The sequence below is a fragment of the Salvelinus sp. IW2-2015 genome, unplaced genomic scaffold (assembly GCF_002910315.2).
Source record: "Salvelinus sp. IW2-2015 unplaced genomic scaffold, ASM291031v2 Un_scaffold1957, whole genome shotgun sequence".
In the NCBI taxonomy this organism is placed as follows: domain Eukaryota; kingdom Metazoa; phylum Chordata; class Actinopteri; order Salmoniformes; family Salmonidae; genus Salvelinus; species Salvelinus sp. IW2-2015.
Window position 1 is genome coordinate 67,222 of NW_019943310.1, and position 13,183 is coordinate 80,404.

Sequence of the window (13,183 nt, forward strand, 5' to 3'; positions counted from 1 at the left end):
AAAGTGATTAGTAGGGAGTTGTAGTTTTGGTCATCTATGAACATTTGAAACATCGTTGGCCATGTTCTGTGAGTGGGAATTTCTCCACTGCAAGGACCAGAAAGAGGACTTTGGCCAACCCTATAGCCTCGTTCCTCTCTAGGTTTCTTCCTAGGTTTTTGGACCTTTCTAGGGAAGTTTGTCCTAGGCCACTGTGCTTTTCTACCACCTGCATTGCTTCTGTTTGGGGTTTTAGGCTGGGTTTCTGTACAGCACTTTAGATATCAGCTGATGTAAGAAGGGCTATATAAATACATTCTTGATTGATTGATTGAACCAGCGCACACAAGCCCTAAGATCACCATGCGCCAAGCGTCAAGCTGGAGGGTGTAAAGCTCGCGCCATTAGGACTATGGAGCAGTGGAAACGCGTTCTCTGGAGTGATGAATTCACGCTTTCACGTATTGAGCAGTCTGACGGACAAATCTGGTTTGCGATTGCCAGGAGAACGCTACCTGCCCAAATGCATAGTGCCAAATGTAAAGTTTGGCCCTTCCTGTTTTCAGTGTGATAATGCCACCTGTGTCACATATAGCAAAGAGGGGTCCCAAGTTACAGAATTAGTTTAATTGAGATCGTGTGGGTATAGAACTTTTGACTGCCACCGACACAGTTCAGGCTGGATCTGATTTATCTCTAGAGAAACTACAACTCCCTACTACATCACACAGTTCAGGCTGGATCTGATTTATCTCTAGAGAAGTGGGAGGGTTTTCAGAGCGCGCAAGGGAACCAACCACGTATGCAAAGCCGTTACACATCTGCATAATTTAAGTCTGAATCCCACCTACTGATTAGTTCGTAGGAAAGGTTTACATTTCCGACGTCTGAATAGTTCCCTAACAGATGGGAGCAGGAATAACAAGTCTTAAATGGTTTCAAGGCCGTATTCGGAAGACGAACTAACCTCCTGTCATCCCCGTGACAACGGAAGACGATGCCCCCACTAATCTCCTGTCATCCCCGTGACAACGGAAGACGATGCCCCCACTAACCTCCTGTCATCCCCGTGACAACGGAGGCGATGCCTGACGCTGGCGCTCCTCTCAGCCCGTCCATGGTCATCTTTGATTGGCTGTTCAGACGCTGCTTCAGATCCGCCTTCTCCGACTCCAATTGGTCGATATCGGCCTGCAGCGCGTCCATGGTCTCCTCAAACTCCCTACAGAGGAAATATCTGTTATAAACTGATTCCAGATCAGCCTGAATGACCCTTCTATAGTAAGGATAAATTGATGATAACCAGGGTTGGGATCAATTGGTGATAACCAGGGTTGGGATCAATTCCATTTCAATTCAGAACAATAAACTGGAGCAATATAGGGTATGACAATACTATCTTACATATTCTCTCAATACCAAGGTTCTCCAAACCTGTTCCTGGAGAGGAACCCTCCTGTAGGTTTTGGAGTGAAAACCTACAGGAGGGTCTCTCTCCAGGAACAGGGTTGGAGTTAAAAATCTACAGGAGGGTATCTCTCCAGGAACAGGGTTGGAGTTAAAACCTACATGAGGGTATCTCTCCAGGAACAGGGTTGGAGTTAAAACCTACAGGAGGGTTTCTCTCCAGGAACAGGGTTGGGAGTTAAAACCTACAGGAGGGTCTCTCTCCAGGAACATGGTTGGAGTTAAAACCTACAGGAGGGTTCGCTCCAGGACAGAGGTTGGAGTTAAAATCCTACGGAGGGTCTCTCTCCAGGAACAGGGTTGGAGTTTAAAAGTATAGAGGGTCTCTCTCAGGAACAGGGTTGGAGTTAAAAACCTACAGGAGGGTATCTCTCCAGGAACAGGGTTGGGAGTTAAACCTACAGGAGGGTCTCTCTCAGGAACATGGTTGGAGTTAAACTACAGGAGGTCTTCCAGGAACAGGGTTGGAGTTAATACAGGAGGTTCCTCCAGGAACAGGGTTGGAGTTAACCTACAGGAGGGTCTCTCTCCAGGAACAGGGTTGGAGTTAAATAACAGGAGGGTCTCTCTCCAGGAACAGGGTTGGAGTTAAAACCTACAGGAGGGTCTCTCTCCAGGCAGGGTTGGAGTTACCTACAGGAGGGTTCTCTCCGGGAAGGGTTGAGTTAAACCTACAGGAGGGTTCTCTCCAGGAACAGGGTTGAATAAAATACAGGAGTGGTTCTCCAGGAACAGGGTTGGAGAAAACCTACAGGAGGGTCTCTCCAGGAACAGGGTTGGAGTTAAACCTACAGGAGGGTCTCTTCAAGGAACAGGGTTGGAGTTAAAACCTACAGGAGGGGAAGTTCTCTCAGGACAGGGTTGGAGAATAAAACCTACAGGAGGGTCTCTCTCAGGAAAGGGTTGAGTTAAATAAGGAGGGTCTTCTCAGGAAGGTTGGAGTTAAAACTACAGGGGGTCTCTCTCAGGAACAGGGTTGGAGTTATAAACCTACAGGAGGGTCTCTCTCGGAACAGGGTGGGAGTTAAAACTACAGGAGGGTTCTCTCTACGGAACAGGGTTGGAGTAAAACCTACAGGAGGGTATCTCTCCAGGAACAGGGTTTGAGTAAAACCTACAGGAGGGTCTCTCTCAGGACAGGGTTGGAGTTAATACCTACAGGAGGGTCTCTCTCCAGGAACAGGGTTGGAGTTAAAACCTACAGGAGGGTCTCTCTCCAGGAACAGGGTTGGAGTTAATACCTACAGGAGGGTCTCTCTCCAGGAACAGGGTTGGAGAGCCCTGCTCTACATCTTTTGAAAAAATATGCTAGCTAGAACCTAAAATAGTTCTTCGGCTGTCCCCCATAGGAGAACCCAAAAGAGTCCATAGGTTATCCTACGGGGAAGAGGATACGACGCCGGAGAACCTTTTTGGAACCCGTTTTTCTAAGAGTTTATGTAGCAGACATGAGTCGGTCATAGTTTCTCCTGGTCACGGGATGAGGTAGGCCCGACCTGCGATTTCAAAAACAGTGTCGTTCCTTGGCCCAAGAGGGAAAGACACTGATTCTAAAGTCGCAGGCACCTCATCACGTGACCATGACCTACTGTATACCATCCACATGACTCATGTCCACTACATGTATACCATCTAGACATGTGTATGTTGTGTTCTTACTTCTCTTTCTTCTTGAGCAGAGTCTGAGTCTCGTCTAGTTGAGTCTGGATCTTCTCTACGCGCTCGTCTGCGTCTCTAGATGAACTGTCTAGTTTCTTCTCCAACAGACTGAGCCGGACACTAGCCTCACTCAGCTCCTCTCCCTGAGGACACACACACAACAGACTGAGCCGGACACTAGCCTCACTCAGCTCCTCTCCCTGAGGACACACACAAGATGGCGTCGACAGACATGATCGCCCTGTTCCTAGCTTCCGAACCAACTTTGAAGGATTTTTGAATGTTTGTAGTTATTTCTTTACATTATTTGCTCAGAATTATGTCTTAATTCCTTTATTTTAAATTTGTGTTGGATGATGTGTGTGATGTTTTGTGTTGTCAGGTATTACTGCACTGTTGGAGCTAGGAACACAAGCGTTTCGCTGCTGTCCTACAAGGGAACCATCTCTCAATGTGACCGCATAGGAAGGGTTCATTTAACCTACAGGGTTCAGCCTTAGTTCGGGATTAAACCTGAAACCGCACTATTAGACATTTAAAGGGTAATTAGACATTTAAAAGGTAATTAGACATTTAAAGGTAATTAGACATTTAAAGGTAATTAGACATTTAAAGGTAATTTCCAATTGAACGCACATCTGCAGCGTTTACCTTTAATGCGGCTCTCCATGAACACGGTAACATTGCCTTAAAAAGCATACGTTGTCTATAAGCGAGATGGTATTAAATCCCAGCCTTAGTTCGGCTGGTTAACTCTGTGTCAGGGTGGTGCGTTCATTGTTGTTCAACCATTGAGAGGCCATCAGGAAGTGTGTTAGTGTACCTTGAACTTGAGTGACTTCTTGAGCTCCTTGATGACTGTCTCTCTGTCCTCCAGCTTCATGCCCAGTCCTTCTGCGTCAGTGATCTCCGCTCTGAGGGCTGTGGCACGCAGCTCCACCGGAGGAAGTGTCTGGGGACAAACACAACCACGTCAACCAATCAAAAGAGACAAACACAACCACGTCAACCAATCAAAAGGGACAAACACAACCACGTCAACCAATCAAAAGGGACAAACACAACCACGTCAACCAATCAAAGAAGACAAACACAACCACGTCAACCAATCAAAAGAGACAAACACAACCACGCTAACCAATCAAAAGGGACAAAACAACCAACGTCAACCACATCAAAGGACAAACACACCACACCACAATCAAAAGGGCAAACACAACCACTTCCACAATCAAGAAGGGGACACACACACCAGGTCAACCAATCAAAAGGGATAACACACAGACCACGTCAACAAATCAAAAAGGGACAACACACCACGTCAACCAACAAAGGACAACGAAGCACCAACTCACAACCCAATCAAAAGGACAAACGACATCCAAACGACTATTCAAACGGAAAAACACACACATCAACCATCAAAAGGGAGACTAAACGCATTCAACACTAACCAATCAAACTCGATAAAGCACAGTTCAACAACAACAACAAATGCAGTTCAAAGAGCTTAACAAAATAAAAAGATAAGTAATAAATAATCTAATGAATAGAAACACGTCTTCCATTCCAACTAAACTGGAAAGACAGACTCAGATCAGGATGTTTAACCGGAGTTAACATCTGGGACTAAGACTACATCCTCTAACGGTCAGATGTTCGCTGTTAATAGAGTATGTTGGTGTGCATACAGTACCTACAGTCAAGAGTTGCAATAGTTACCATGATCTGGGTCTATCTGCGTCGTACTCTCCTTCCTGCATGGCGGTGGCCTCTTGTTCATGGTTGCTATGACGATGCAGCAGGACTGCCGCACAGGCACCCTAGGGGTTAGAACCTTGAGTTCCAAGATCTAGAACAGACAGACGGGTATGATATAAGGTACGGGGTTAGAACCGATTCCATAGATCTGGAGACAGACAGACAGACAGAACAGACAGACAGACAGACAGACAGACAGACAGACAGAAGACGAAGTTAGATATAGAGGTACGGTGTTAGAACCTTGAGTTCCATAGATCTGGAGACAGACAGACAGACAGACAGACAGACAGACAGACAGACAGACATGACAGACAGACAGACAGGACAGACAGACAGACATTAGATATAGAGGTACGGGGTTAACCTTGAGTTCCATAGATCTGGAGCAGACAGACAGTAGATATAGAGGTACGGGTTAGAGCCTTGAGTTCCATAGATCTGAGAGACAGACGCATTAGATATAGAGCAGGTAAGGTGGTGTGTGTTGTTTGTGTTTTACTATCCTTTGGGACCAGAAGACCAGAAGTCCTTACAAAGATAGTAAACAAGGGAAATTCGGGACATTTCGTCAGATCCCCACAGGAAACAGACTAGCGCTTAGGATTAGGTTAGGTTAAGGTTTTGGAAAGCGTTAGGAGTTAGTTAAGGGGTTAAGGTTAGGGTTAGAGTTAACGGGGTTAAGTTAAGAGTTAGGTTAGGGTTGGGTTAAGTTAGGATTTTGGTTTAGTTAGGTTATGAGGGTTGTTAAGGTTAGGAGTTGGTTTGTTAAGGGTTTGGGGTTAAGGTTAGGAGTTGTTTAGGTTTAGGGTTTGGGTGGGGTAAGGATAGGTTTAGTGTAAGGGTTAGGGGTTAAGGTTAGGAGTTAGGTTAAGGGGGTTAAGGTTTAGAGAGTTAGTTTAGGTTAGTGTAGGAGAGGTTTAGGTTAGGAGTTAGGAGTGTGCGTGATAGGTTTAGGGTTTAAGTGGGTGGTTAAGGTTAGGAGTAAGGTTAAGGTTTTAGCTGTTTAAGGGTTTGGGGTTAAGGTTAAGAAGTAAGGTTTAGGTTAAGGTTAGGAGTTAGGTTTAGGTTAAGGGTTTGGGGTTAAGGTTAGAAGTAAGGTTAAGGGTTCTCGGTTAAGGTCAGGAGTTAGGTTTATGTTAAGGTTAGGAGTTAGGTTTAGGTTAAGGGTTTGGGGTTAAGGTTTAGTTGTTAGGTTTAGGTTAAGGGTTTGGGGTTAAGGTTAGGAGTTAGGTTAAGGGTTTGGGGTTAAGGTTAGGAGTTAGGTTAAGGGTTTGGGGTTAAGGTTAGGGTTAGGTTAAGGGTTTGGGGTTAAGGTTAGGGAAAATAATATTTTTAATGGGAATCAACTGTTTGGTCGTGTGTGTGTGTACTACCTGCTCTCCAGCCTTAAAGGCCACGTCCTCTAGTTTGAGTGCGGAGAGTCCCTCCTGCTCCCCTAGATGGGCGACCATCTGCGCCCCTGCAGCCGCCACCTCCTGCAGCACGGCCACCACCCAGGTCAGGTGCTTCCTGCAGTCCAGCAGAATATCTGCCACCTGGGGGAGAAAAAAAACACAGAGACCACATCAGATCACCTGGGGGATCAAACGGTCCGAAGTCAGCTACTTAAATAATTACTTTTTCCTGAGGCCCATTCCGATGAATTAACAGACATCGCGTTAATGATTACGAGGAGAGATGTTATAGTTTACAGTCAGCTAACTTGACCTGATTACGAGGAGAGATGTTATAGTTTACAGTCAGCTAACTTGACCTGATTACGAGGCGAGATGTTATAGTTTACAGTCAGCTAACTTGACCTGATTACGAGGAGAGATGTTATAGTTTACAGTCAGCTAACTTTACCTGATTACGAGGAGCGATGTTATAGTTTACAGTCAGCTAACTTGGCCTGATTAAGAGGAGAGATGTTATAGTTTACAGTCAGCTAACTTGGCCTGATCCCTAGAGAGGTATCCCTAGAGAAGTGTCCCTAGAGAGGTATCCCTAGAGAAGTATCCCTAGAGAGGTATCCCTAGAGAGGTATCCCTGGAGAAGTATCCCTAGAGAGGTATCCCTAGAGAGGTATCCCTAGAGCAGGGTATCCCTAGAGAGGCTATCCCCTAGAGAAGTATCCCTAGAGAGGTATCCCTAGAGACGGTTCCTAGAGGTATCCCTTGAGGAAGTAGATCCCTAGAGAAGTATCCCTAGAGAGGTATCCCTAGAGAGTCTATCCCTAGAGAGGTATCCCTAGAGAAGTGATCCTAGAGAAGTGTCCCTAGAGAGGGTCATCCCTAGAGAGGTATCCTAGAGAGGTATCCCTGAGAAGTGTCCCTAGAGAGGTATCCCTGAGAGTATCCTAGAGAGGTATCCCTAGAGAAGTATCCCTAGAGAGTATCCTGAGAAGTGATCCCTAGTACAGCTCTCACGTGTCCCTAGAGAGGCTATCCCTAGAGAAGTATCCCTAGAGAAGGTTCCCTAGAGAGGTATCCCTAGGAGGTATCCTAAGAAGTAGCCTAGAGAGGATCCTAGAGAGTATCCCCTGGAGAGGTATCCTAGAGAGTATCCCTAGAGAGGTGTATCCCTAGAGAAGTATCCCTAGGAGTAGGTATCGCCTAGAGAGGGTACCCTGAGAGGTATCCCTAGAGAGGTATCCCTAGAGAGGTACCCTAGGAAGTATCCTAGAGAGGTAATCCCTAGAGAGTTCCCTAGAGACAGGTATCCCTGGGAAGTATCCTAGAGAGCTATCCCTAGAAGAAGGCTATCCCTAGAGAAGTATCCCCAGAGAAGTATCCCTAGAGAAGTATCCCTAGAGAAGTGTCATCCCTAGAGAAGTGTCCCTTAGAGAGTATCCCTAGAGAAGTATCCCTAGAGACGGTATCCCTAGAGAAGTATCCCTAGAGAAGTATCCCTAGAGAAGTATCCCTAGAGAAGTGTCCCTAGAGAAGTGTCCCTAGAGAGTATCCCTAGAGGAAGTATCCCTAGAGAGGTATCCCTAGAGAGGTATCCCTGAGAAGTATCCCTAGAGAGTATCCCTAGAGAAGTATCCCTAGAGAGTATCCCTAGAGAAGTTCCCTAGAGAAGTTCCTAGAAGGTATCCCTAGAAGAAGTATCCCTAGAGAAGGTTCCCTAGAGAAGCTCCCTAGAGAAGTATCCTAGAGAAGTCATCCCTAGAGAAGTATCCCTAGAGAAGTATCCCTAGAGAAGTATCCCTAGAGAAGTGTCCCTAGAGAAGTGTCCCTAGAGAGGTATCCCTAGAGAGGTATCCCTGGAGAAGTGTCCCTAGAGAAGTGTCCCTAGAGAAGTGTTTAGGAAAGTGGGCGGATAACGTGTTCTCCTTTCATGTGATGTTTAATATCTCTAAGCTCCCTGTCAAGTTATCTGCCTTTCACCAGCCACCCCTTCTCTGCTGGAAGATGCTTTACACCTTCTCTGCTGGAAGATGCTTTACACCTTCTCTGCTGGAAGATGAATATCATGAATGGTGGGTGGGGATTTGGTGGGTGGGGATTTTCTCTCTTATAATGATGTTTGTGTTCAATTTGATTTCATACCCTTTACTTTGCAATACAGGAACGTCGTTAATGCCCTTCCTAAGGCCTTTCTTCGATATTTTCTAAGAGGAATATGGAATTTATGACCAATGTTGTAATAAATCTTACAAAATGTTCCATCCACAAAGTCAAATTTATGAAGACTTCCCCAAACTTTATTGTTTTCCAACATGAATTCCAAATGTATACAGAATCCAGAGTTACAGCCTTTAATATGGCTGCAGGGCGGTGCCGGTACACTTATGACAACAGCCACTTCAAGTGCAGGGCGCGAAATTCAAAATATATATTTTTTAAATATTTAACTTTCACACATTAACAAGTCCAATACAGGTAATGAAAGATACACATCTTGTGAATCCAGCCAACATGTCCGATTTTTAAAATGTTTTACAGGGAAAACACCACGTATATTTATGTTAGCTCACCAACAAATAGAAAAAAGCACAGACATTTTTCACAGCACAGGTAGCATGCACAAAGCCAACCTAACTAACCAAGAACCAACCAAACTAACCAAGAAACAACTTCATCAGATGACAGTCTTATAACATGTTATACAATAAATCTATGTTTTGTTCGAAAAATTTGCATATTTCAGGTATAAATCAGTTTTACATTGCAGCTACCATCACAGCTACCGTCACAAAAAGCACCGAAGCAGCCAGAGTAATTATAGAGACCAACGTGGAATACCTAAATACTCATCATAAAACATTTCTGAAAAATGCATGGTGTATAGCAAATGAAAGACAAAGATCTTGTGAATACAGCCAATATTTCAGATTTTTTAAGTGTCTTACAGCGAAAACACAATATAGCGTTATATTAGCTTACTACAATAGCTAACATCACAACAAAGCAAACGGTAGCATAGCACAGTTCGACAGATATATATGAAATAGCATCACACAACAGCATTGATTCAAGGCAAACGGTAGCGATAGCTAATAAACCAGCAAAAGATATTAATTATTTCACTAACCTTCATAAACTTCATCAGATGACAGTCCTCTAACATCATATTACACAATACATATATGGTTTGTTCAAAAATGTGAATATTTAGAGCTGATATCAGTGGTTATAGGACACCTACACCACCCGATGTCACAGGAAGGCCATAAAGATCATCAAGGACAACAACCACCCAAGCCAAGCTGCCTGTTCACCCCGCTATCATCCAGAAGGCGAGGTCAGTACAGGTGCATCAAAGCAGGGACCGAGAGACTGAAAACAGCTTCTATCTCAAGGCCATCAGACTGTTAAACAGCCACCACTAACATTTAGCGGCCGCTGCAACATACTGACTCAACTCCAGCCACTTTAAAAATGGGAATTGATGGAAATTATGTAAAAATGTACACTAGCCCCTTTAAACAATGCCACTTAATATAATGTTTACATACCCTACAATTACCCATTCATTATGTATATACTGTACTCTATATCATCTACTGCATCTTGCCATCTTTTATTGTAATACATGTACCACTAGCCACTTTAAACTATGCCACTTTATGTTTACATACCCTACAGTACTCATCTCATATGTATATACCGTACTCTATACCATCTACTGCATCTTGCCATGCCGTTCTGTACCACCACTCATTCATATATCTATGTACATATTCTTTATTGTACTCTTCTTTATCCCTTTACACTTGTGTGTGTGTATAAGGTAGTAGTTGTGGAATTGTTAGGTTAGATTACTTGTTGGTTATTACTGCATTGTCGGAACTAGAAGCACAAGCATTTCGCTACACTCGCATTAACATCTGCTAACCATGTGTATGTGACTAATAAAATTTGAATTTGATTTGATTTATACATTGTGCTAACGTAGCATATTTTTCCCAGATTGTCCGGGTGTGTTTACGACACTCACCTATTCTGACCAAATAACAATTCATAATCTTTACTAAAAAATACATGTTGTATAGGAAATGATAGATACACTAGTTCTTAATGCAATCGCCGTGTTAGAATTCTAAAAATATCTTCATTACGACATAAGGCTTAGGTTATGGCGAGATAGTGCCCAAAACCTGGGCGCAAAACTAATAGTACACAGTTCGACAGATATATGAAATAGCATCATAAAATGGGTCCTACTTTTGATGAGCTTCCATCAGAATGTTGTACAAGGGGTCCTTTGTCCAGAACAGTCGTTGTTTGGATTTAGAATGTCCTTTTTCCCTCTTGAATTAGCAAGCACACTGGCCAAGTGGCGCGAGGCTCTCCTTCCTGAACAAAGTCACACAACGCAACACGCCTAACGACCCGAATAAATTTCAATAATCTAATAAAACTATATTGAAAAACATACTTTATGATGATATGGTCACATTTATCAAATAAAATCAGAGCCGGAGATAGTAGTCGCCTATAACGACAGCTTTTCAGAAGGCAATTCCAGGTCCATCCTCGCGCCTTCCAGAAAACAGGAAAATGGGGGACACGTCATTCCAAGAGGATTTATTCCACCTCAGACCAAGATAAACACTCCATTTCTTCTCTCACTGCCTCTTGACATATAGGGGAAGGTGTATGACGTGCATGTATACTAATACGTATCATGCCCATTTATAGGCAGGCCCTAGAACAGAGCATCGTTTTCAGACTTTCCACTTCCTGGTCAGGAAGTTTGCTGCCAAATGAGTTCTGTTTTACTCACAGATATAATTCAAACGGTTTTAGAAACTAGAGAGTGTTTTCTWTCCAATAGTAATAATAATATGCATATTGTACGAGCAAGAATTGAGTACGAGGCCGTTTGAAATGGGCACCTTTTATCAGAGCTACTCAATACTGCCCCTGCAGCCCAAAGAAGTTAAAAAGCAACAAATACTTAAAAAAACGGCCTACAGTGTTTGGCATCGATATGAGTCAGAATTGACTACAAAGTGTAAACAGGATAATTTTGGTCATAAAGTCAGTCTGGTCTAACATGGAGTTTGCAACATGTGTGTGTCACAATGGGTAAATGAAGGTTGGCTTTGGGATTTGCTCTCTATCCAAATGCATAGACAGTGAGACAGACCTGCCCAGCAGCCCCGACTTTGTTAACATGAGACAACACGTTGCATATTTGTTAACTTGAGAAATACTGCACCATACACCTTAGTTTAGATGTAAAATTACGCAAAATATTGTATTATTTTCTATATAAATTCTGCTCAGGCCTCTGTCTATATGATATTGTGCCAAAACTGTGGCCAGTCTCTACCCGCTGTAACCCTAACCAAGAGTCCAGCTCAGTTAAACTGATTGGTTACCTGCTGTAGGAAGGTGAGTGCTGGTTGGTTACCTGCTGTAGGAAGGTGAGTGCTGATTGGTTACCTGCTGTAGGAAGGTGAGTGCTGATTGGTTACCTGCTGTAGGAAGGTGAGTGCAGCAGGTATCCCAGGTACGTCCGTACCAGGCATGCGTCGGCGGATCTTCTTACAGAACTGTCTGATGTCAGAACAGGAAGTCTCTAGATCCTTCAGCAGCACGGCCAGGTCCGTCTTCTCCTGCCCTGTGTGTAGGAACGCACGCAAACGACCAACCTCCACACACATACAGTCCAACGCACTCTGGGTAAACTACAGACAGGGAGAGAGGGGGGGAGAAGAGGGAAAGAAAGAGAGATAGAGGGGGAGGAGAAAGAGGGAGAGGGAAAGAGAGAGATAGCAGGAGGGAGGGAGCAGGGGGTCGAAAGAGAGAGAGATAGCGGGAGAGGGAGGGGGCGAAAGAGAGGGAGGGAGGGAGAGAAAGAGAGAGATAGTGGGAGAGGGAGGTGGCGGAAGAGAAAGAGAAAGAGAGAGATAGCAGGAGAGGGAGAGGTGGGAGAAAGAGAGCAGGAGAGGGAGGGGGGAGAAAGAGGGAGAGAGAGAGATAGCAGGAGAGGGAGCGTGTCAGAAGAAGTCACGTGGAGATACACCCACTGTAGTTAAAGGAACCCACTAGGTTTAACAACAGCCTTCCAGTCGGATTTTGACCTGTGACTTAAAAGTTTTGGCATTGAACACACTTGGAATAAAGATTCTAGGTACCCTGATGTGATCAGCCAGGTGCATGGTGCAGTCTTCTGTCTGCTCTGCCAGGTGGATACTGTACAGGTGCTGGTAGTATTTGATGGCCTTGGTGAGTGGCGTCACGTTCACCGTCTCATCCAGCTGGTCTTTGTGCAGCAGGTCAATCAGGAAGTCCAAGGAACGTTCGTGCACGCCCATCTCCGGGTACAGCGTCCCGATCTTCTGATATACCTCCACACTGCATTGGTTCAGCGCTCTAACACACACACACACACACACACACACACACACACACACACACACATGGACGTAGGAGGAGTCGGGCATGAAGGATGTGAGAGAGACACCTGTCTGTTGGCCTGGCCCACTTCCATCTTCCTCAGCTCCATCTCTATGGCCTGGAGACCACACAGAGACACACAAGAGCGAGAGCACAGAGCAGAGGACAACAGACAAGAGAAACACACACAGAGAAGACACACCACAAGCAGAGACACCACACACACAAAACACACACAACACACACACAAACACACACACACAAAACACACACACAACACACACACACAACACACACACACCACAGAACACAAAAAGAACCACACAACACACACCACACACAGACACACAGAGAGAGAGGACACAGCAAGAAGGGAGAGAGAGAGATACACACACCAGAGAGAGACACACAGAGAGAGACACACATAGCAGACACGACAGAGAGCAGACCACACAGACAGAAAAACACCACAGAGAGAG

The 13,183-nt window shown here is 44.7% G+C and overlaps 1 protein-coding gene across 1 annotated transcript in view; it reads right to left on the reverse strand.

Annotated features, from left to right (window-relative positions):
• The window catches only part of LOC112072550 (dynactin subunit 1-like), a gene marked incomplete at its 5' end in the record, with an annotated part of 61,973 nt that overhangs the window by 6,890 nt on the left and 41,900 nt on the right, over positions 1-13,183 (reverse strand). Inside the window, 9 exon segments of the mRNA XM_070439838.1 lie at positions 1,035-1,201; positions 3,106-3,248; positions 3,929-4,064; positions 4,837-4,879; positions 4,882-4,928; positions 5,261-5,307; positions 6,243-6,404; positions 11,780-11,992; positions 12,443-12,680. Coding sequence (XP_070295939.1) covers positions 1,035-1,201; positions 3,106-3,248; positions 3,929-4,064; positions 4,837-4,879; positions 4,882-4,928; positions 5,261-5,307; positions 6,243-6,404; positions 11,780-11,992; positions 12,443-12,680 — 1,196 coding nt within the window.